The following is a 25,000-nucleotide window of genomic DNA, read 5'->3' on the forward strand; positions in this document are numbered from 1 at the left end:
AGTAAACTACCAACGATACGTGATTTTTGTATGGGACTAATTTTACAGAGGGCAACATGACGGACAACTTTTGCAAGAACCATTTTTTTTCTACGACCAACGGAAAAAAATACGTGAAATTACAACTTTATCAATTTTCAAAAAAATGCGACGCGAAAATCCGAACCTCATTTTTTTGACAAACTTTATGACATGTTCGTAGGCATCTAATGAACCTGTAAAACAATTTCCGGCCTTAGCTACTTCGTCGAACGAAGACTTTCGAATTTCCGTACATTCTGTATTAAACATCAACTTAGCAAATTATGCATATATTGTGTCATGCCTTTCGTTTTTATTTATTGTTGCAAAATCGACAGTGAATCGAAGTTGGAAGTAAGTCTTCTCTTTCATTGTGAATTCACTTTATACGTGCTCAGTGTGTTTCCCAAATAAACAGGATTCACGTGCTAATTTGTAGCAGCTGTTGAACTCTGAGAAAATTAGTTCTAAACAAAAAATACAAATGAAATTTCTACGCGGTTGTGGTTATCTTGAGTCATATCCGACTTCGGAGCATTACACATATCATACATTGTGTTCATCAATGATCATGATAGGGTTATGCAGGAAAATAATTACGCAGTGCTTGCGAAAAAATATACATAGGTATACTGAATACTTTGTTGCACATGATATACAACGCTAGATTTTATGCAGTGAGTTGTTTCTACGTACATTTGCGTATATCGATCACAAGTGACAGCATAAGACTTATTTATGTATCTGAACGGAAAAAAAGTTGCAGAGGTGAATCAACTACTTTTGTGTTCTTTCCTTTTCTCAATAGATCGTTTACATCAAGAGTAATACGCAAAATAACTTGATCATGGCAATTTCCAAAACATCATTAATTACCTCATGTTCTTTTTTTTTCTGTTTTGCGTCAAGTTATGAATTTTACCGGTTTCTGCAGTATCGAAAAATCAACACTTTGTTTACATAACTATTACTAGTAAAGCTGTAATCGAAATTAGATTCAAAATATTATCAACATCGTGAAAGTTCTGGTAATTAATATGTATCATTTGCACATATTTTTTTTTTTTTTTTTGGAGCACCTATGCAAAATAATTTTTCTTACAGGTGTTTACTGGTCAAATTTCATCGACACGAATTATTGTAGGTTTGACGTGATTGCAAAATATTTTTAGGATGACGTACAGGAAACTCGCTTTTTATACATGCTGATGTGCAATTTAATCACACGGCATGTATTTATACCGGTCTATACATATTATACAGCTATAAAACAAAAATCACGCAATCGGTGATTAACGTCTGTCACGTTGTAATTGAAAATGGTATTCGTTTCAAATGACAAGCAAACAAACAGCAAGAATCCAAAAGAATCCAAAAAATACAACGTTGGTGAAGTACAGTATTTGTGTCGTTTTTTTTTCTTTTAATTTTTTTTCTGTCTTTTTATCTAATTGGATGCCTTGAGATAAAAATGCATGCTATATATTCATAGCATTCGGCAGCTTGCTATCCAAGTCTGAAATTTTACCAGCTCTAGTGCATGGAATAAGATTTTGAGATAATTTTGCTGACATTATTAACCTCCTTTTCATTATTGAAACCTTTTTTGCATAAATGTCCATTTAGAAAGTTACATATATGAATTTCAAATGCGGGCCTGGTTAAATGTAACGTGATTATAATATTTGAAAAAAAACGATGTATGCAAATGTTTAACTACGTGCACTCCACGTTGAAGTGAAATTTTCCAAATTACCGCACCAGTTACGAAATTAATTTATGCGGTAGTCAGTTCAATTAATTTTCATCGCCTTCCTTCGCATTGCCAGTTAGTTTACATCCGGCCATCCACGGTTTTTTTTTCTTTACCGAGGCATGTGTAAATCTTCCTCCAACGGAACGCCGTGCTGTTTATCATTATAATATAAAATTAGCCTTTCATGAGTTGTGGGAAATCGCTGTGTTCGTGACTGGAGGAATAGTTCTTGGTGATGTGTTAATTTTTTTTATTCTACGTCGATAATCTGATAATTGAATGAAAATTTTATTCAAATTTAAATGCAGATGATTCAAGTCTTGATTCGGAATTAATTTAATTCTTTACACCGAGAAACTAATATTTCGCAAGAATATTTTCATAAAACCGAATGGGTTGTGCTGTGAGATTGCTAACAAAACAAGTTGTTCGATCATTTTATGGATTTGATTATTCATTTGCGTTTCGTTGCGCTACCATATACTTACTTGGAGGCTTTATCATCGCTATAAATAAAATACCGGAGGATCGTAAAAGACGACACTCAAAATTGAATTTCAAACTATTTCGAGAGAAACAGCGATATGGAACACAGTGTCGTCGTCAGAGTGAAAAAAGCGGGGCCCTTATACCGGAAGTAACGTAGAACTAAGCCGAAAATTTCGTCGTAAGTAAATATATCAATTTTTGGATGTTTGCCACCCCAACATTTTCCCAGTTCTTAATAATTCGAACGAATGCTTGACAAAACGGAACGCAGGAGAAAACAGAAATACGTGAAAGAAGATAAAGAAATTACAAAGTTGAAGTTCGTAATCTAACGATGCGTTTTCAGAATGATTCGTCATTTTGCAACTGTTCAAATGTCTCAACTTCAGCAAACTGTAATACAGTATCAGTAAACTGATATTTTGCGAATTCAACCCCTTCAAAGTTATTCAACAGTTGCGAAACAGGTAATAATTTTCATTTCAACGTTACTCACTTCATCTTCGTGAGAAATGAATGTATAATGTATAATTTACAATGTCACCACTGTTTTATATTAAATCGCAGTACTTCTGTAAGTTCTCAACCGCTGCAGATGGCAGGAAGTTGAAATTATTTGACAATAGTCTGAGTCTGAGTTTAAGTCTGAGAATAATAAACGTGATATGGCGTATCAAGAAATTGATTTGGACATTTTTCGAGATTTGTTGAAAATTCTGGCAAAATGAAAAGAGCTAAATCGTGTGTTTTTTCTTTTCTTTTTGCAATCTGTTGACTCTAATATCTTTTACTGCCAGAGTCGATTTATAACTTTGTAATGTTCATTCTACTAACTGCGTAAGCGGGAACTCAGTAAATTCAACCAGATTCGATCAACGGCAGAGAATGTACGACAATACTTCGACGTTATTGCTTAATTGTAACTTTTGAAACAACGATTCCGGTGACTTGGGATAGTATGCAATCGTTTTCACTCGAAAATTACGTGAATGTAGCCTGTGTACATAAATTGCAATTTTCGAAATCGATGAGAATTTTGGCAAAAATTCAAAGGGACCAATCTTCAATTTCTTGAGATTTTTAAAATCAAAAAATTTTTCGTCTCAAAATATGTTGCTAAGAGTTTGTTAGTTTGTTTTTTTTTTTTGTTTTTTTACTCACTCGTTTTTACCGGATTTACAAAAAATATATCGACCGCCGGAGGATCAAAAGCCGGAAAACAAGATAAGATATCTCAATTTTTCGAATGTGAATTTGGAATTAACAATCATGGCGAATTGAGATTGCCCTGAATCGATTATTTACACAAAATTACGTAGACGTATCATTTGTATGAATGGATTTGAGTGTTGTTCGAAATTCGTCAAAATCGGGGAAGAGCGGGGGGGGGGGGGGGGGGAAGAAGTCCAAGAGCTGATCTTTACTGTTTTTAAGATTATTGTAGCCAAACAAAATTGCTCTTTTTCACTTATTGAAGCCTTAAGGGGTCCACATGAGAGTCGCGAGGGTTTAAATTCCCGAACCCGTGTGAATTTTATACATATGTATATAAAATATACATATAATATATAGTTGTCTTTGTGCGTGTGTGTTATATATTTTAATTTCTAAGATAATTCCTTGGAGATATTGATTGAATATTTTTGTGAACGATACACAAGAACTTGACGTTACTGATTTTCTATGCTAAAAAATCCTTCAGCTGGGCCCGTAATCGATACTTTTTATTAATTGTGATACGTATAAGCAAATAGTAAGCTGTTGAGATCTCGTTACAGAAACAAAACAATTAGATACTGGAATTATGAAAAAAAGTTCACTACCAGACATCGATGCTTCGATTCATACCGCTCAAACATACCTGCGAATTTGATCCGTATGAACAGATTTTCTTAGCTTATGAATCTAATAACTTGATAAACACTCAATGCATGAATGTCTCGTGAGGTAGTCTAATGAAAGTATTGATGTATTACCAACTCAGTTCCTTAAAAGAAAGGACACGTCCCAGGAAGTTATAATTATCATAAACAAAGTACTTTTTACATTTGCCAGCGCAAAATCGGTTATATGAGCTTTGAGCAAATAAATAAAAGAACCAAGATCCCGGCCGAGGTATTCGTCAAGGTAGCTGTAGATGCTTCGGCTTGAACCAAACTAGCCCAAAACTCCATGCGCTCTTTAAAAAGAGAGTACTCCACCGACAGTGTAACTTCAGACTGGTTGCCTATTCGTAGATAATTGTCCATCGTCGAGTATTCAGTGCATGTGACATTTTCCTCAGAAGCCAAAATCGTTGGTGTCCTGAAAAGTCAGGGCATCGTTAGCTTTGAATTTGATACGATATTTCGAATTCTGAACAACTCACCCATTGATCGCGAATGATGTCCAGAGTTGCACCATGTTGTCCACCATTTCAAAATCAGTGTCGGTCAAATTATCACCTCCCACGAACGACCTCAGTGGAAAGAGGTAGATGACATCGTCGGTGTGCATAACGGCGTCGGGTATTCCCGCAGCGAGGCTGTAGGTCCCTCGATAATTGAACAAGTAAAAGTACTGGGGATTCACAGCCAGAGGAAGCTGCTGTTGGAGTCCGTCCAAGGTTGGATAGATGAAGTTAGCGTCGCCAAAAAGACGAGTTAGGTTCGTGAGCAGCTGACGGCAAATCATATAGTCGGATATAGTCAATAGTGTCATTTTAGTGACTGGCGGGATTAGGGGGCTGACCACTCCATCGTTTTGTTGTTTGTACACCGAATTCCAAGAATATACGATATCACACGATCTCAAAGAATTATGGGTAGATTTCGGACGAATGAGAAAGATTTCATAGGATTCCAGGAATTTCAGGAATTTCGTGTCATTGAAATTTCAGACCTCAAATGATTTCATAAGATTTCACGTGTCATGTAGATACACCAGATTTCAAGGATCGTGAACCTTTTGGGCGATATAGACTTTTTCATAACCGTGATTTTTGACAGGAAAACATCGCTACTTTTGATCTCTAACACGATTAATTCATTCGCCTGAAAATTACACCACTGCAGAAAATATCGTTTGTGTTGCCATAACTACAGCGGTTGGAAAATTTCAAATTCCTATTCGCACCGGTTTGGAATCTAAAGACGCGTGACCGAATGACAAAATTTGAGGTTCAAGATTTTACCCACCTCAGTTGAGTTTGTTGTAAAATCGTCGTTGAAATAAAACGTCTTCATAGCCTTGACCCAAGCGGCTCCTGAGTCTGTCTGGTAATTCAAGGTCAACATCTCGGGCAGCACAAGATCGAAGTTATCCAAAAAGTCATAAAACATTTCATCGTCGCTATAGAACGCTGTTCAAGCAGGCAAAAACGAAATGAATTTCAATTCAAAGTACATTAAGAAAAATTTAATTCAGTAAGCAACGTATCTTCACTACCGAGACCTTAATATCACTTCATCGTTGCATCAACATCAAACTATCTTGACCCTAGAACGGTGAACTCATTTTATTTTCACCTATTCGACTAACGGGGGTCGAAAACGCCGCAATCTTGTGAACTCTATCTCTCGGGTACATCATATCATTAAGGGTCCTATAGTCTCATTTTCTTCGTTTTTTAATAAAGAATCACGCGGTCCAAAAAAATCTTTGCGTAAGTTCCAAAAAAGTGATCAAAAATCAGTTGGAAGGGTAAAAAAAGGGTAAGCTGTTCTCTTGCGACGAGAAATGTAAATTCATGTGTGGTGTTTTTTCACACCCCGTTGGCGTTCCAGGGTTGAAAATAACGAGGATGGATAGTACGAGTAACTGAATCAAGAAAGAACGGTAATACCTAATAGCTATTATGATTACGGTAGCAAAATTAAAGTCATTATGAGCTGCATGGTAAATACAGCTAAAAATCTTTTTAATAATAAAAATGTCGTCACTTCAAAATTTCAGTACTTGCAATTGGACTAGCATCTTTGAAATATCGAGTACGTACCTCCGGTCATCAAGATCCCTTCGTCTCGGACGATTCCTGTCATCCAAGGCAAATCGCAGAATTCACCCTTCGCAAACAAGTTCGTAGGACTGTCGGTGAGCACCGCGCCTTCGATGTCTGGCTCGTCAGTCGGGCCCCACACAACAAATGGGACCGACTCCCACACGTAGAATTGTGAGGCTGAGGCGACGATATCCGAGGCATTCACGGTTCGCAAACACTCGATCAAGGCACTCGAGGTGTCGTTGTCACAGCCAACGTAGCCACCGAGCTGAAAAGCACGGTTTGCGTATCCTGCACTGGGTAAATGGGCCCAAGTCGACAGAGCCGACCCACTCTGTGTTATGTATCTGTGGAATAGTCCTGTGGATCGAAATGATTCGTGTCGTTAAGGTCCGTTCTGCAGTGATGAGGCTTATCTGCTCCTCTTGTTCGAGAAGAAATTAGCGCGGTTTTAATGTGGGAAAAATAACAGATCTACAGTGGACCGAAGTTAAATACAATCGAGCCACTAGAGTCGAATCCTCCTACAGACCAGTCACAGCGGAATTTTAAATGATTGCGTTTATTTAGAACAAAAATTTTCCTTCGCGAATCGTTAGGAAGGTGGGGGTCATCTCTACTAATAAACTGGATTTTTGGGAATCCATCCATCTACCTTCAATCGCCATCTTGAATTTACATGTAGATTCTCTTAGTTGTTAAGTTACTCGTTCATTCTCAACTTTACGCTAGTAATGGTACAAACCAATCTTGAAGCGATTTCTATTATCTACAACTTGGGCAATTACCATTTTTTCCGTAAGATTGATATTTCTCGATTTAGGCCTGCAGGAGTGGGGACGGGATTTGATGGTCTCATTATCTCGTTTATCATTGAATTTTACGTATGAACGATGATGAACAAACTTAGAGGGATTTGATCATCGTTTATGCATGAAAGTTGACAATAAATATGACGCCGCAATAATTAGATTTCACCTCCACTTTTTTCGGTTATAAATATAAAAATAGTTATCCTAGAAATAAAAAACACCACCCAAGTTATAAAATTCCCTACAAGTTGGTTTCTTATTGTTCGTTCGTAAAAGTAAACAATAGACAGGATAAGACGATGATTGAATTCAACATCTCCCTCCCCCCTCCGCCACCCATCGCCAAACGATTTGTGAAGGAAAATCATCTTCCAAATTGATGCACTTTCAACGCTTATTTCAGTTCAAAGTGACCGGACTATTGTCACTGAGGTATCGTCAACACGTGAGACCAGTAATTCGTGAAATTATTATTCAAACGTATGAAACAGGGATAATTTTGGCCATTTCCACTCACATAAGTCTCGTGCGTTGTTGTAAAGTTTCGAGACAGTAATTTGCAGGTTGATGTATAGCTTTCTATGTCATGAAATATCTTACTTTCAATTGACGAACATTCGAGATCGTGATTTGTACAGACTCTTGAATGTCCGTCATTGCCAGTAAGTTAATTATAAATTATCGAATAGAGTTCTTCCATAATGCCTAACAATATGACCGCCGACTTTGGCACGTGTGTGAAAATATTATAGGTGACGTACTCTGTAATGGTTACCGGTCGAGAAAACTACACAAATGTGACGCCATTTTATTGTTCTTCTTTTTTTTCATCAGAAGTCAAATTCACGTCGCACTCGAAAATGATGAGTCGGCCAACATATCGATATTAGAAATAGAATGATTTGTCTGTTTTCCTTTTCGCCATATTGAATTAGTCATTTCGAATTTCGAAAGAAGGAGGGGATGTTTCCGATGTATTCAAACAGCCTAACAAGAGACTTGTTGAGCTTAAGAGTCTTGATCTGAATCAAGACAGTAAAGTAAACCTGTTTTCACCTTCCGCCGCTTTCGAGAGTGACAAGAGATGAACGGAAGCGCTTCCAGCACTTTGTCCAAAAAGTGTGACTTGATCAGGATCACCGCCAAAGTATTCGATGTTGTTTTGCACCCACTTGAGAGCCAGGATCTGGTCCTTCAGCCCCCAATTCCCAGCAGCCACTTCGTTGCCAGTACTCAGAAATCCTAAAGCCCCGATCCGATAGTTCGGCAGGGCGAGCACGATATCAGAATCCAAAAGGTAGTCTGGCGAGAAAGTGGCAGAGCTTGAACTGCCTTGTAAAAAAGCTCCTCCATGGATCCAAACCATCACTGGAAGCAGAGTGCTTGTGTTCACCGGAAGCTGTGAAGATTTGAGGTCATAAGAGGTTAAAAATATTGGCTTGAAAATGCAGTGCGAAATCAATTAATTCTTAGTGGATGCAGAATATTGAAATATCAGTTTCCCCTTGCAGTGGAAGATAACATTCATATATTCGTTTGGTAATCAATCTAACTAGTGTTTTTTTCTTGTGTTTTTTAAGTGAGTGCAGTTCCGTTCGTTGATGTAGTTCAAAATGACTCGTGAGTATTGTAATTGTATCAGTCGAATTAGTCAAGCACCTTCGATTCGCTCAAACCACACTATGAAGTGATATTGATTTTAGAATTTTGTGTCTATCAACCTGTGGCGTGTAAACGTTGAGGTACAGACAATCCTCGCTGCCTGATATGCTGCCTAACGCCTGGGGACATACGCTTCCATCTCTAGTGGCATTCAGAGTCCCGTTCCAAGCTCCGGCTGCCACGGGGTTCGCGAATCTGACATAAGCAAAAAAATTGAGAATCTAATTAAAAAAAAAAAGGAAAAAAACTGAAATGGAACGCTTTCGTACGATACGTTTCAAAGTCCATCCAATGAAATGGCGTCATCGGTAACTCAATTACATGTGTAAGTTTGTGGCCTGTTTACCCAAACTTATCTATGAAAAACAACAAACACGCTGAACGGGTTACGGAAAGGATAACCAAGAGTGACCATCGCGAAATCGTCGCCTCGGGAGAGAGGGGAGTGATAGACAGGCGCTCGAGACATCCACTAGCGTCATAGTGAATGCTCAGTAAAATATATTGTAAATTATATTATAAATTATTCTTTTCATCATTGTCAACTAAGCCTACAATCCCGATCGTCAAAACCGACATTGTTGTTCATTTAGGTGACTATAAGTGTTATAATTATTTTTGTTATTATTTATGTAATTATTTGTGATTGGTGTTAATATAATGTTTTAGTATCGTTTCTACATCAACCCAAGTCGTTGAGACTCAGGAATTATTATTTCCGCAACCCTTTTAAGTTATAAGAGTCACGCTTATAACTTAAAAATCAACAACAAAATGGAGAAGGTCAAGATCAAATTCCAGTTCGCCGCAGAAGCCTGGGATGCCAAGACGACCGTCATCAAGGTTAAATCCATCCAAGTATTGGAACAGGAACAAATTTTTTCTTTTGAACAAAAAGATCAACCGATTTCGAACCATGCTGAGCTGGCCAAATTACCAGTGGTCAAAGGAATCATCAAGAGTCTGGATAAAAGAGGGAAGCAGAGAAAAGCTATCGTCTCACTGGACGCGCATCTGCAAAGGTTATACTTCGATGAGGAGGGTAATGTAGTGTTCAACGATTATTACCTGGAGGAAATAGAAACCTCCCAACCCACTCCAAACTCATCCAGTTTAACAGTTCCGGCACGTGAAACCCCGATCCAATTGATTTCGAAGGGCATTTTATTAGAAATATTTTCAAACAGAAATCAGAACGCAAAATCATGGCTCACTTTATTTGTTCTTGAATGTGAAAGATTTAAAGTGGAAGAAAATCAATTCCCCGAGGTTCTGAAACTAGTTTTAGAAGGACCAGCCGTAGACTGGTTTACATCAATTTTTAAAACTTATGGTATGACGAAACCTTGGAGCTTTTGGGAAAGTTACTTTCTGGAAACATTCGGGGAAAAATCGTGGTCAGAGGTCGAATACGCTTACTCTTTTCGTTGGATAAGTGGACCATATTTAGATTTTGCATTAAAGAAGAGAAACCTATTAATAGATGCAGATCCAGAATTAGGCGTCAGTTCACAAATAAATTTTATCGTTATTGCCCTGCCAAAATTTGTTCGATCACACCTTCATAAACGTGAATTGAAAACAATAGAAAATTTAATGTTTAGTCTGAGTCAACTTCAACCAATATCAAACAATAACAGCTCACGTATAGAAATAAATAAGCAAAATCGAAAGTTCGATCCATGTCGTATTTGCGAGAAAGCCGGTTATAAAAATAGATTCCCTCCAGAGGAAATTTGCAGAAATGCAAGATCAGCGATTATCAAATCTGCCGAATCAAAAAACTAGATAGCCTCCCACTTATAAGACTACATGTTACCGTAAATTGTAATGAAAAGGCAGTTGCTCTTTACGATTCAGGAGCCAATGTGTCCTTGATTAATTATACATTTTACAAAAAATTAAAAATGAATATCCCTATGAGTGGGGGCTCAACAATAAGAACAATGGGCGGCGTAGCAAGTACGAATGGAAGGGTATTTTTGAAATTAAAGATACTTGAAATAGAAAAAGTAGCGCCATTCCTAATAATGAAAAATGATTTATTTGAAGAAGATCTGTTGCTTGGCTTGGATTGTATAAAATCATTCCGATTGCGTCAAAACGAAAATCTTGAAATTTCTCAAAATATAAGTTCGAACCAAAGTTTTGATTGCGTTAAAATAAACTATGCTTCGAACAATAACGAAGATAGTCTGAATAGTGTGTTAAATAAATACGATTCAGTCTTCGCCAAGGAAAAGTTCGATATAGGTACAGTCAGAAACTTCGAAGCAAGAATAAAATTAACGGAAAATAAGTACATATCGAGAAAACCATATAAGTGCTCTATTCCCGATAAATTAGAAATAGAATTTCAAATAAAGAAATTATTGGAATTAGGATTGATCGAGGAGTCGTATAGTCCATATGCCTCACCAGCGACCTTAGTACACAAGAAAGATGAAGACAAAAAATCGCGACTATGTATTGATTATCGCGAACTAAATAAACTCATAGTACCAGAAGGTTACCCCTTTCCTAGAATTGATGATCTGATTGCTCGTGTTGGGAGGTGTGTTTACTTCTCGAAGTTAGATATCAACTCAGCATTCTGGTCAATACCGTTACGTGCGAAAGATAAATATAAAACGGCTTTCGTCACACACCACGGTCACTGGCAATGGGCGTGTCTTCCTTTTGGTTTGCAATCGGCTCCAGCAATATTCCAACGAATACTTTCAACCATAATTAGAAACAACAATTTAGACACCTTTGCGATTAATTATATCGATGACATTCTGATATTTTCGAAAAATTACGACGAACACGTACAACATATTAAACAAACATTGGATGTTTTACATGAGCAAGGCTTGAAATTAAACACGAATAAATGCAGTTTTGCTAAAAAAGAAGTTACGTATCTAGGACACACAATATCAAACAATAGTGTAAAACCGATTAATGACAATTTAATAGCGATCAAAAACTTTCCGATTCCGAAAACAAAGAAACAAGTTAGACAATTCCTGGGGAAAGTAAATTTTTATCTGAAATATATTCCTAGATCCTCAATTATCTTGGATCCATTGCACAATCTCTTGCGAAAAAATGTGCAGTTCGATTGGTCCGCTAGATGTCAAAACAGTTTTGATAAGGTTAAGGGTTGTTTATGTGAAGCACCAATTCTTGCAATATTCGACCCCACTAAACCAATTTTCATATATACAGATGCTAGTTTAGAAGGCGTGGGTGCAATACTAAAACAACCTCAAGAAGATAACACACTTAAACCGGTCTTCTATTTTTCGCGAAAGTTGTCAGAATCTCAAAAAATAAAAAGAGCTATATTTATTGAATGTTTAGCAATCAAAGAGGCGATTCTATATTAGCAATATCACTTAATAGGACAAAAATTTAAAATATTCACAGATCATGAACCTTTACGTAATTTCAACATAAAAAATTGCAAAGATACAGAACTTTTACACATATTAAATTACATTTCACAATTTACATTTGATATCGAATATAATCCCGGCATAAATAATTCAGAGGCTGATTGCTTATCAAGAAACCCGGTTCTATCAGAAAACAAAAATGATGAAGGTTCTAAAATACAAATCGTCAACTTCATAACTATGCAACTACGCTTAAGCGTGACTCTTATAACTTAAAAGGGTTGCGGAAATAATAATTCCTGAGTCTCAACGACTTGGGTTGATGTAGAAACGATACTAAAACATTATATTAACACCAATCACAAATAATTACATAAATAATAACAAAAATAATTATAACACTTATAGTCACCTAAATCAACAACAATGTCGGTTTTGACGATCGGGATTTTAGGCTTAGTTGACAATGATGAAAAGAATAATTTATAATATAATTTACAATATATTTTACTGAGCATTCACTATGACGCTAGTGGATGTATCGAGCGCCTGTCAATCACTTCCCTCTCTCCCGAGGCGATGATTCCGCGATGGTCACTCTTGGTTATCCTTTCCGTAACCCGTTCAGCGTGTTTGTTGTTTTTCATAGATAAGTTTGGGTAAACAGGCCACAAACTTACACATGTTTGTCTTATCGACTTGCGACACAACCCAAAATTCATGTCGTACCACGTATGTAGTATCGTATTCAATGACCGCCGTTAAACTTCTCCTCTCAGATAATCCACACCCAACTTTTAACATCGTTTGTTTCATTCGTACATAATTTACGAATATGCTATTTCGGCAAACCTGAGATTTCCAATCGGTGGCTGGCCATACGGAATCCCGAGGAAAGCGGAAATGCTCCGATTGTTTCTAGTGGTGACAGTCGTGCCCAGCAGGTTACCCTGAAGAATCGTCACTTCTGGCTCACCATAACTTGTACCGAAAAATAATAAACTTGACAAGATTGTAAAGAGGACACATTTCACGGTCACTCGCAACACCATCGTGAAAAATGTCTGCTGTCTCGCAGTTGAGCAAATTTCCAACTGCTGTTTTTCTTTGCTTGGCTTGTGTGCCGTGTCGCGCAACGAAATGAGTGTGAAATCCGCAAAGATTGAGCTGCGGTCAAGGGTTATCTTCTTTAATTGTCGTATCCAAGTGACCAAGGCCAAATTTTCGCACGGATATAAGTTATGCTGACACTGTATCCAAAGTGTCCGTCATGGAACTAACCAGAAGTAATGAATGTTCTTGAAGCATTTTTACTGCTTGAAGAATATGTCTGCTTCGCAATAAATGGAACCATTGTTCGTCGGTCGACCTCTCTCTGATATTCCTCAAATCTTTCTATAGGTCACTTATTCAATGTGAAAACAAAACACCGTATTTATATTTAATACTAATCGGTGTCGATCGACACTTAAGAAAATAAGTATAATATCTGCTCAAGACTCTGACCAATTGATACTAGTTTAACCTATCTATCATCTAATCCCCAATTCCAATTTATTCCAAAGTCAGCTACGATCTACTCGAATTAGGTATATGGTACAAGTTCATCATTTACAGAAAATTTAGAATAGTATTATATGCTCTTTAAATGCAAATCCGTTACTTCTTGTTTTCGTTCCTCCATATTAAGACGAAATCGTTTTGACCCTTTTTTAGTATTTATTTCTCAATTCTTCCATTTACTTATTGTTTTTGCTATATACTACGTACCCCTGATAAATCCTTGAATCAACAAAAAAGAGGACTTGTAATGCAGTAAATAATTCAGAAAAAGCAGGAATCTACTGGAATTGAACGTCAGTTTCGAAAACAGGTATAATAAATTCGTTTTTCGCATATATTTTAGTTGAGCACTGCCCCGTAAAAATCAAACATTTTTCAGTTACAAAAATTCCAGAATAGTATAGCGATGTCTAAAAAACTGTTGATAACTTAACTCTTCGTATGCATGCGCTGGTTTTTTCTGATAATGAGGCGACGACATCGTTTTGATCCAATTCAATTTGACTAACCACAGCTGCACTTGTTCATTCTTCATTTTTTCTAAATTATCTACTTCAAACATTGTTTTGACCAGCCTGAAAATCCAAAATAAATCTTTGTGATCCAGTCGAAATTTACATGACTTCGCTCGATGAAGAACATAAGACTGGAAATTTTTTTACTGGTTCATTGGCTAGCCTAGAAACATATCATGAAGTTTGTCAAAAAAATCAGGCTTGGAGTTTCGCGCAAAATTTTTGGTCTTGTTGAAAAAATAGGAGAAATGATTGTTCTACACGTTGGACGAGTTTCAAGGCATGTCATTGAAAATTCACAGAATTAATAGCGATAAACAAAACGATCGATGTCCGTGTTTATAGGTAATTTACAAGTAAACTACCAACGATACGTGATTTTTGTATGGGACTAATTTTACAGAGGGCAACATGACGGACAACTTTTGCAAGAACCATTTTTTTTTCTAAGACCAACGGAAAAAAATACGTGAAATTACAACTTTATCAATTTTCAAAAAAATGCGACGCGAAAATCCGAACCTCATTTTTGTGACAAACTTTATGACATGTTCGTAGGCATCTAATGAACCTGTAAAACAATTTCCGGCCTTAGCTACTTCGTCGAACGAAGACTTTCGAATTTACGTACATTCTGTATTAAACATCAACTTAGCAAATTATGCATATATTGTGTCATGCCTTTCGTTTTTATTTATTGTTGCAAAATCGACAGTGAATCGAAGTTGGAAGCAAGTTTTCTCCTTCATTGTGAATTCACTTTATACGTGCTCAGTGTGTTTCCCAAATAAACAGGATTCACGTGCTAATTTGTAGCAGCTGTTGAACTCTGAGAAAATGAGTTCTAAACAAAAAATACAAATGAAATTTCTACGCGGTTGTGGTTATCTTGAGTCATATCCAAATTCGGAGCATTACACATATCATACATTGTGTTCATCCATGATCATGATAGGGTTATGCAGAAAAATAATTACGCAGTGCTCGCGAAAAAATATACATAGGTATACTGAATACTTTATTGCACATGATATACAACGCTAGATTTTACGCAGTGAGTTTTTTCTACGTACATTTGCGTATATCGATCACAAGTGACAGCATAAGACTAATTTATGTATCTGAACGGAAAAAAAGTTGCAGAGGTGAATCAACTACCTTTGTGTTCTTTCCTTTTCTCAATAGATCGTTTACATCAAGAGTAATATGCAAAATAACTTGATCATGGCAATTTCCAAAACATCATTTATTACCTCATGTTTTTTTTTTTTTCTGTTTTGCGTCAAGTTATGAATTTTACCGGTTTCTGCAGTATCGAAAAATTAACACTTTGTTTACATAACTATTACTAGTGAAGCTGTAATCGAAATTAAATTCAAAATATTATCAACATCGTGAAAGTTCTGGTAATTAATATGTATCATTTGCACATTTTTTTTTTTTTTATTTTGGAGCATCTTATGCAAAATAATTTTTCTTACAGGTGTTTACTGGTCAAATTTTATCAACACGAATTATTGTAGGTTTTACGTGATTGCAAAATATTTTTAGGATGACGTACAGGAAACTCGCTTTTTATACATGCCGATGTGCAATTTAATCACACGGCATGTATTTATACCGGTCTATACATATTATACAGCTATAAAACAAAAATCACGCAATCGGTAATTAACGTCTGTCACGTTGTAATTGAAAATGGTATTCGTTTCAAATGACAAGCAAACGAACAGTAAGAATCCAAAAGAATCCAAAAAATACAATGTTGGTGAAGTACAGTATTTGTGTCGTTTTTTTTCTTTCAATTTTTTTTCCGTTTTTTTATCTAATTGGATGCCTTGAGATAAAAATGCATACTATATATTCATAGCAGTCGGCAGCTTGCTATCCAAGTCTGAAATTTTACCAGCTCTAGTGCATGGAATAAGATTTTGAGATAATTTTGCTGACATTATTACCCTCCTTTTCATTATTGAAACCTTTTTTTTTGATAAATGTCCATTTAGAAAGTTACATATATGAATTTCAAATGCGGGCCTGGTTAAATGTAACGTGATTATAATATTTGAAAAAAAAACGATGTATGCAAATGTTTAACTACGTGCACTCCACGTTGAAGTGAAATTTTCCAAATTACCGCACCAGTTACGAAATTAATTTATGCGGTAGTCAGTTCAATTAATTTTCATCGCCTTCCTTCGCATTGCCAGTTAGTTTACATCCGGCCATCCACGGTTTTTTTTTCTTTACCGAGGCATGTGTAAATCTTCCTCCAACGGAACGCCGTGCTGTTTATCATTATAATATAAAATTAGCCTTTCATGAGTTGTGGTAAATCGCTGTGTTCGTGACTGGAGGAATAGTTCTTGGTGATGTGTTAATTTTTTTTATTCTACGTCGATAATCTGATAATTGAATGAAAATTTTATTCAAATTTAAATGCAGATGATTCAAGTCTTTATTCGGAATTAATTTAATTCTTTACACCGAGAAACTAATATTTCGCAAGAATATTTTCATAAAACCGAATGGGTTGTGCTGTGAGATTGCTAACAAAACAAGTTGTTCGATCATTTTATGGATTTGATTATTCATTTGCGTTTCGTTGCGCTACCATATACTTGGAGGCTTTATCATCGCTATAAATAAAATACCGGAGGATCGTAAAAGACGACACTCAAAATTGAATTTCAAACTATTTCGAGAGAAACTGCGATATGGAACACAGTGTCGTAGTCAGAGTGAAAAAAGCGGGGCCCTTATACCGGAAGTAACGTAGAACGAAGCCGAAAATTTCGTCGTAAGTAAATATATCAATTTTTGGATGTTTGCCACCCCAACATTTTCCCAGTTCTTAATAATTCGAACGAATGCTTGACAAAACGGAACGGAGGAGAAAACAGAAATACGTGAAAGAAGATAAAGAAATTACAAAGTTGAAGTTCGTAATCTAACGATGCATTTTCAAAATGATTCGTCATTTTGCAACTGTTCAAATGTCTCAACTTCAGTAAACTGTAATACAGTATCAGTAAACTGATATTTTGCGAATTCAACCCCTTCAAAGTTATTCAACAGTTGCGAAACAGGTGATAATTTTCATTTCAACGTTACTCACTTCATCTTCGTGAGAAATGAATGTATAGTGTATAATTTACAATGCCACCACTGTTTTACATTAAATCGCAGTACTTCTGTAAGTTCTCAACCGCTGCAGATGGCAGGAAGTTGAAATTATTTGACAATAGTCTGAGTCTGAGTCTAAGTCTGAGAATAATAAACGTGATATGGCGTATCAAGAAATTGATTTGGACATTTTTCGAGATTTGTTAAAAATTTTGGCAAAATGAAAAGAGCTAAATCGTGTGTTTTTTCTTTTCTTTTTGCAATCTGTTGACTCTAATATCTTTTACTGCCAGAGTCGATTTATAACTTTGTAATGTTTATTCTACTAACTGCGTAAGCGGGAACTCAGTAAATTCAACCAGATTCGATCAACGGCAGAGAATGTACGACAAGACTTCGACGTTATTGCTTAATTGTAACTTTTGAAACAACGATTCCGGTGACTTGGGATAGTATGCAATCGTTTTCACTTGAAAATTACGTGAACGTTGCCTGTGTACATAAATTGCAATTTTCGAAATCGATGAGAATTTTGTCAAAAATTCAAAGGGACCAATCTTCAATTTCTTGAGATTTTTGAAATCAAAAAATTTCTCGTCTCAAAATAGGTTGCTAAGAGTTTGTTAGTTTGTTTTTTTTTTGTTTTTTTACTCACTCGTTTTTACCGGATTTACAAAAGATATATCGACCGCCGGAGGATCAAAAGCCGGAAAAACAAGATAAGATATCTCAATTTTTCGAATGTGAATTTGGAATTAACAATCATGGCGAATTGAGATTGCCCTCAATCGATTATTTACACAAAATTACGTAGACGTAGCATTTGTATGAATGGATTTGAGTGTTGTTCGAAATTCGTCAAAATCGGGGAAGGGCGGGGAGCGGGGGGGGGGGGGGGGGGGGCGAAGAAGTCCAAGAGCTGATCTTTACTGTTTTTAAGATTATTGTAGCCAAACAAAATTCCTCTTTTTCACTTATTGAAGCCTTAAGGGGTCCACATGAGAGTCGCGAGGGTTTAAATTCCCGAACCCGTGTGAATTTTATACATATGTATATAAAATATACATATAATATATAGTTGTCTTTGTGCGTGTGTGTTATATATTTTGATTTCTAAGATAATTCCTAGGAGATATTGATTGAATATTTTTGTGAACGATACACAAGAACTTGACGTTACTGATTTTCTATGCTGAGAAATCCTTCAGCTGGGCCCGAAATCGATACTTTTTATTGATTGTGATACGTATCAGCAAATAGTAAGCTGTTGAGATCTCGTCACAGAAACAAAACAAATAGATACTGGAATTATGAAAAAAAGTTCACTACCAGATATCGATGCTTCGATTCATACCGCTCAAACATACTTGCAAATTTGATCCGTATGAACAGATTTTCTGAGCTTATGAATCTAATAACTTGATTAACACTCAATGCATGACTGTCTCGTGAGAAAGTCTAATGAAAGTATTGATGTATTACCAACTCAGTTCCTTGAAAGAAAGAAACACGTCCCAGGAAGTTATAATTATCATAAACAAAGTACTTTTTACATTTGCCAGCACAAAATCGGTTATATGAGCTTTGAGCAGATAAATTAAGGGGCTAAGGTTCCGGCCGAGGTGTTCGTCAAGGTAGCTGCAGACGCTTCGGCATGGACCAAATTCGCCCAAAACTCCATGCGCTCTTTAAAAAGAGAGTACTCCATCGACAGTGTAACTTCAGACTGGTTGCCTATTCGTAGATAATTGTCCATCGTCGTGTATTCAGTGTATGTGACATTTTCCTCAGAAGCCAAGACCGTTGGTGTCCTGAAAAGTCAGGGCATCGTTAGCTTTGAATTTGATACGATATTCCGAATTCTGAACAACTCACCCATTGATCGCGAATGATGTCCAGAGTTGCACCATGTTGTCCACCATTTCGAAATCAGTGTCGGTCAAATTATCACCTCCCAGGATCGACCTCAGTGGAAAGAGGTAGATGACATCGTCGGTGTGCATAACGGCGTCGGGTATTCCCGCGTCGAAGCTGTAGGTCCCTCGATAATTGAACAAGTAAAAGTACTGGGGATTCACAGCCAGAGGAAGCTGCTGTTGGAGTCCGTCCAAGGTTGGATAGATGAAGATAGCGTCGCCAACAAGACGAGTTAGGTTCGTGAGCAGCTGACGGCAAATCATATAGTCAGATATAGTCAATAGTGTCATTTTAGTGACTGGCGGGATTGGGGGGCTGACCACTCCATCGTTTTGTTGTTTGTACACAGGATTCCGAGAATATACGATATCATATGATCTCAAAGAATTATGGGTAGATTTCGGACGAATGCGAAAGATTTCATAGGATTCCATGAATTTCAGGAATTTCGTGTAATTGAAATTTCAGACCTCAAATGATTTCATAAGATTTCATTCGTCGTGTAGATACACTAGATTTCAAGGATCGTGAACCTTTTGGGCGAGATAGACTTTTTCATAAGAATAATTTTTTACAGGAAAACATCGCTACTTTTGATCTCTAACACGATTAATTAATTCGCCTGAAAATTACACCACTGCAGAAAATATCGTTTGTGTTGCTATAACTACAGCGGTTAGAAAATTTCAAATTCCTATTCGCACCGACTTGGAATCTAAAGGCGCGTGACGAAAAGACAAATTTTGAGGGTCAAGATCTCACCCACCTCAGTCGAGTTTGTTGTAAAATCGTCGTTGAAATAAAAGTTCTTCACAGCCTTGACCCAAGCGGCTCCTGAGTCTGTCTGATAATTCCAGATCAACATCTCGGGCAGCACAAGATCGAAGTTATCCAAAAAGTCATAAAACTTTTCATCGTCGCTATAGAACGCTGTTCAAGCAGGCAAAAACGAAATGAATTTCACTTCAAAGTACATTAAGAAAAATTTAATTCAGTAAGCAACGTATCTTCACTACTGAGACCTTAATATCACTTCATCGTTGCATCAACATCAAACTATCTTGACCCTAGAACGATGATCTCATTTTATTTTCACCTATTCGACTAACGGGGGTCGAAAACGCCGCAATCTTGTGAACTCTATCACTCGGGTACATCATATCATTAAGGGTCCTATAGTCTCATTTTCTTCGTTTTTTAATAAAGAATCACGCGGTCCAAAGAAATTTTTTCTCAAGTTCCAAAAAAGTGATCAAAAATCAGTTGGAAAGGTGAAAAAAGGGTAAGCTGTTCTCTTGCGACTAGAAATGTAAATTCATGTGCCGTGTTTTTTCACACCCCGTTAGCGTTCCAGGGTTGAAAATAACGAGGATGGATAGTACGAGTAACTGTATCAAGAAAGAACGGTAATACGTAATAGCTTTTCTGACTACGGTAGCAAAATTAAAGTCATTATGAGCTGCATGGTAAATACAGCTAAAAATTTTTTTAATAATAAAAATGTCGTCACTTCAAAATTTCAGTACTTGCAATTGGACTAGCATCTTTGAAATATCGAGTACGTACCTCCGGTCATCAAGATCCCTTCGTCTCGGACGATTCCTGTCATCCAAGGCAAATCGCAGAATTCACCCTTCGCAAACAAGTTCGTAGGACTGTCGGTGAGCACCGCGCCTTCGATGTCTGGCTCGTCAGTCGGGCCCCACACAAAAACTGGGACCGACTCCCACACGTAGAATTGTGAGGCTGAGGCGACGATATCCGAGGCATTCACGGTCCGCAAACACTCGATCAAGGCACTCGAGGTGTCGTTGTCACAGCCAACGTAGCCACCGAGCTGAAAAGCACGGCTTGCGTATCCTGCACTGGGCAAATGGGCCCAAGTCGACAGAGCCGACCCACTCTGTGTTATGTATCTGTGGAATAGTCCTGTGGATCGAAATGATTCGTGTCGTTAAGGTCCGTTCTGCAGTGATGAGGCTTATCTGCTCCTCTTGTTCGAGAAGAAATTAGCGCGGTTTTAATGTGGGAAAAATAACAGATCTACAGTGGACCGAAGTTAAATACAATCGAGCCACTAGAGTCGAATCCTCCTACAGACCAGTCACAGCGGAATTTTAAATGATTGCGTTTATTTAGAACAAAAATTTTCCTTCGCGAATCGTTAGGAAGGTGGGGGTCATCTCTACTAATAAACTGGATTTTTGGGAATCCATCCATCTACCTTCAATCGCCATTTGGAATTTACATGTAGATTCTCTTAGTTGTTAAGTTACTCGTTCATTCTCAACTTTACGCTAGTAATGGTACAAACCAATCTTGAAGCGATTTCTATTTTCTTCAACTTGGGCAATTACCATTTTTTCCGTAAGATTGATATTTCTCGATTTAGACCTGCAGGAGTGGGGACGGGATTTAATGGTCTTATTATCTCGTTTATCATTGAATTTTACGTATGAACGATGATGAACAAACTTATAGGGATTTGATCATCGTTTATGCTTGAAAGTTGACAATAAACGTGACGACGCAATAATTAGATTTCACCTTCACTTCTTTCGGTTATAATTATAAAAATAGTTATCCTAGAAATAAAAATCACCACCCAAGTTGTAGGGAATTTTATTCCCTACAAGTTGGTTTCTTATTGTTCGTGCGTAAAAGTAAACAATAGACAGGATAAGACGATAATTGAATTTATCATCCCCCTCCCCCCTCCGCCACCCATCTCCAAACGATTTGTGAAGGAAAATAATGTTCCAAATTGATGCACTTTCAGCGCTTATTTCAGTTCATAGTGACCGGACTATTGTCACTGAGGCATCGTCAACACGTGAGACCAGTAATTGGTGAAATTATCATTCAAACGTAAGAAACAGGGATAATTTTGGCCATTTCCACTTACATAAGTCTCGTGCGTTGTTGTAAAGTTTGAGACAGTAATTTGCAGGTTGATACATAGCTTTGTATGTCATGAAATATCTTACTTTTAAGTGACGAACATTCGAGATCGTGATTTGTACTGACTCTTGAATGTCCGTCATTGCCAGTGAGTTAATTATAAATTATCGAATCGAGTTCTTCCAGAATGCCTAACAATGTGACCGCCGACTTTGGCATGAGTGTGAAAATATTTCAGGTGACGTGCTCTGTAATGGTTACCGGTCGAGACAACTACACAAATGTGACGCCATTTTATTGTTCTTCTTTTTTTTCATCAGAAGTCAAATTCACGTCGCACTTGAAAATGATGAGTCGGCCAACATATCGATATTAGAAATAGAATGATTCGTCTGTTTTCCTTTTCGCCATATTGAATTAGCCATTTCGAATTTCGAAAGAAGGAGGGGATGTTTCCGATGTATTCAAAGAGCCTAACACGAGATTTGTTGAGCTTAAGAGTCTTGATCTGAATCAAGACAGTAAAGTAAACCTGTTTTCACCTTCCGCCGCTTTCGAGAGTGACAAAACATGAACGGAAACGCTTCCAGCACTTTGTCCAAAGAGTGTGACTTGATCAGGATCACCGCCAAAGTATTCGATGTTGTTTTGCACCCACTTGAGAGCCAGGATCTGGTCCTTCAGCCCCCAATTCCCAGCCGCCACCTCGTTGCCAGTACTCAGAAATCCTAAAGCCCCGATCCGATAGTTCGGCAGGGCGAGCACGATATGAGAATCCAAAAGGTAGTCTGGCGAGAAAGTGGCAGAGCTTGAACTGCCGAATACAAAAGCTCCTCCATGGATGAAAATCATTACCGGAAGCAGAGTGCTTGTGTTTACCGGAAGCTGCGAAGATTTTAGGTCATGAGAGAGCGGATGCAGAATATTGAAATATCAGTTTCATGGCTTGCTTGCAGTGGCAGATACCTTTCATGTATTCGTTTGGTAATCAATCTAACTAGTGTTCTTTTCTTGTTTGTTCTAGGTGAGTGCAGTTCCGTTCTTTGATGTACTTGTAATTGTAATTGTATCAGTCGAATCAGTCGAGCATCTTCGAACCTCTCAAATCACGCGATAAAGTGATATTGATTTTAGAATTTTGTGTCTATCAACCTGTGGCGTGTAAACGTTGAGGTACAGACAATCTTCGCTGCCCAATGTGCTAACAAATGCCTGGGGACATTCGTTTCCATCTGTAGTGGCATTTAGAGTCCCGTTCCAAGCTCCGGCTGCCGCGGGGTTCGCGAATCTGACGTGAGCAAAAAATTGAGAATCTAATTAAAAAAAGGTAAAAAACTGAAATGTAACGCTTCTGTGCGTTACGTTTCAAAGTCCATCCAATGAACTGGCGTTATCGGCAACTCAATTACATGTTTATCTTATCGACTTGCGACACAACCCAAAATTCATGTCGTACCACGTATGTAGTATCGTATTCAATGACCGCCGTTAAACTTCTCTTCTCAGATAATCTACACCCAACTTTTAACATCGTTTGTTTCATTCGTACATAATTCACGAATATGCTATTTCGGCAAACCTGAGATTTCCAATCGGTGGCTGGCCATACGGAATCCCGAGGAAAGCGGAAATGCTCCGATTGTTTCTAGTGGTGACAGTGGTGCCCAGCAGGTTACCCTGAAGAATCGTCACTTCTGGCTCACCATAACTTGTACCGAAAAATAATAAACTTGACAAGATTGTAAAGAGGACACATTTCACCGTCACTCGCAACACCATCGTGAAAAATGTCTGCTGTCTCGCAGTTGAGCAAACGTCCAACTGCTGTTTTTCTTTGCTTGGCTTGTGTGCCGTGTCGCGCAACGAAATGAGTGTGAAATCCACAAAGATTGAGCTGCGATCAAGTGTTATCTTCTTTAATTGTCGTATCCAAGTGACAAAGGCCAAATTTTCGCATGCATACAAGTTATACTGACACTGTATTCAAAGTGACCGTCATGGAACTAACCAGAAGTAATGAATGTTCTTGAAGCATTTTTACTGCTTGAAGAATATGTCTGCTTCGCAATAAATGGAACCATTGTTCGTCGGTCGACCTATCTCTGATATTCCTCAAATCTTTCTGTAGGTCACTCAATGTTAAAAACAAAACACCGTATTTATATTTAATACTAATCGGTGTCGATCGACACTTAAGAAAATAAGTATAATATCTGCTCAAGACTCTGACCAATTGATACCAGTTTGACCTATCTATCATCTAATCCCCAATTCCAATTTATTGCACACGACATCGAATCTTCAATCGCGACAAAAGGTTGTATATGGCATGAAATTTTGTCACGCAACAATTGGGTGCCTTCTACTCCACGGTTTCGATCTGTTTTATACGCAGCCATTCTCGAAACAATCGTGATCAAAGGTTTTACCACGAGAAACCGGCAAGTTACCCACGAGTTTTGGGATCAAATTTGGTAGGTGTTTAGTGAGGAGTGGTGCCAAGTCAACTGCCAAATATTAGCTTCAGAAATGCAGACGTTACTGTGATATTGCGGTCGGAACGTTGCAGAATCGCTTGGATACCCTGAGACTTCTTGTTCAAGTCTCGGGCTGCATTCAATTTTTTCCCCTTTTCTATCGCAATTCACTTCGGACGTATTTACAATCGACATTTTTTGCACGTACGCTACTTTTGCACCGAATCAAATGGATCTCGTTTGCTTAAATACTCGCTAGAATTAAAAACATATACCATAATAACCTGCTTCATCAATTACAAACACGAGTACTTGCTGCATATTTGACGTTAGTACACGGGTAATTCCCAAGTTACTTTTGTATAATAATGCAACTTCGGCAGAATAATAACAATTCTC

At 37.5% G+C, this 25,000-nt stretch overlaps 3 protein-coding genes and 1 long non-coding RNA gene across 4 annotated transcripts in view; 2 read left to right on the forward strand and 2 right to left on the reverse strand.

The window, feature by feature from the left end:
• The window catches only part of LOC124299284 (flotillin-2), a 510,013-nt gene that overhangs the window by 225,760 nt on the left and 259,253 nt on the right, over window positions 1-25,000 (forward strand). The window lies entirely within an intron of this gene.
• LOC124299279 (juvenile hormone esterase-like) lies at window positions 3,631-15,074 on the reverse strand. The gene is made up of 7 exons (XM_046752384.1): window positions 12,955-15,074; window positions 8,779-8,914; window positions 8,114-8,456; window positions 6,243-6,605; window positions 5,443-5,606; window positions 4,635-4,924; window positions 3,631-4,570 (listed from the first exon to the last, which is right to left on the reverse strand). Exons 1-7 carry the CDS (start codon window positions 13,152-13,154, stop codon window positions 4,333-4,335), a joined length of 1,734 nt encoding a protein of 577 aa, XP_046608340.1. The 5' UTR covers window positions 13,155-15,074; the 3' UTR covers window positions 3,631-4,332.
• LOC124299314 (uncharacterized) overlaps window positions 9,702-25,000 on the forward strand; it is a 35,557-nt gene continuing 20,258 nt past the window's right edge. Inside the window, exon 1 of the long non-coding RNA XR_006906979.1 lies at window positions 9,702-9,761. This is a non-coding gene — a long non-coding RNA (uncharacterized LOC124299314). The remainder of the gene's footprint in view (window positions 9,762-25,000) is intronic.
• LOC124299280 (juvenile hormone esterase-like) lies at window positions 18,192-24,220 on the reverse strand. The gene is made up of 7 exons (XM_046752385.1): window positions 23,704-24,220; window positions 23,277-23,412; window positions 22,667-23,009; window positions 20,790-21,152; window positions 19,990-20,153; window positions 19,182-19,471; window positions 18,192-19,117 (listed from the first exon to the last, which is right to left on the reverse strand). Exons 1-7 carry the CDS (start codon window positions 23,901-23,903, stop codon window positions 18,904-18,906), a joined length of 1,710 nt encoding a protein of 569 aa, XP_046608341.1. The 5' UTR covers window positions 23,904-24,220; the 3' UTR covers window positions 18,192-18,903.

Source organism: Neodiprion virginianus, chromosome 2, assembly GCF_021901495.1.
Source record: "Neodiprion virginianus isolate iyNeoVirg1 chromosome 2, iyNeoVirg1.1, whole genome shotgun sequence".
Lineage (NCBI taxonomy): Eukaryota > Metazoa > Arthropoda > Insecta > Hymenoptera > Diprionidae > Neodiprion > Neodiprion virginianus.

Excerpts from the sequence above, each read along its gene's own strand:
- LOC124299279 (XM_046752384.1), bottom strand. The coding sequence starts at position 13,154 with ATGGTGTTGCGAGTGACCGTGAAATGTGTCCTCTTTACAATCTTGTCA. Across the intron at positions 8,457-8,778 it reads TCAACGTTTACACGCCACAG|CTTCCGGTGAACACAAGCAC; the intron begins GTTGATAGACAC and ends AAATCTTCACAG. Across the intron at positions 5,607-6,242 it reads AGGGATCTTGATGACCGGAG|CGTTCTATAGCGACGATGAA; the intron begins GTACGTACTCGA and ends CTGCTTGAACAG.
- LOC124299280 (XM_046752385.1), bottom strand. The coding sequence starts at position 23,903 with ATGGTGTTGCGAGTGACGGTGAAATGTGTCCTCTTTACAATCTTGTCA. Across the intron at positions 19,472-19,989 it reads TTACAACAAACTCGACTGAG|CTGCTCACGAACCTAACTCG; the intron begins GTGGGTGAGATC and ends ATTTGCCGTCAG. Across the intron at positions 19,118-19,181 it reads ACATCATTCGCGATCAATGG|GACACCAACGGTCTTGGCTT; the intron begins GTGAGTTGTTCA and ends CTGACTTTTCAG.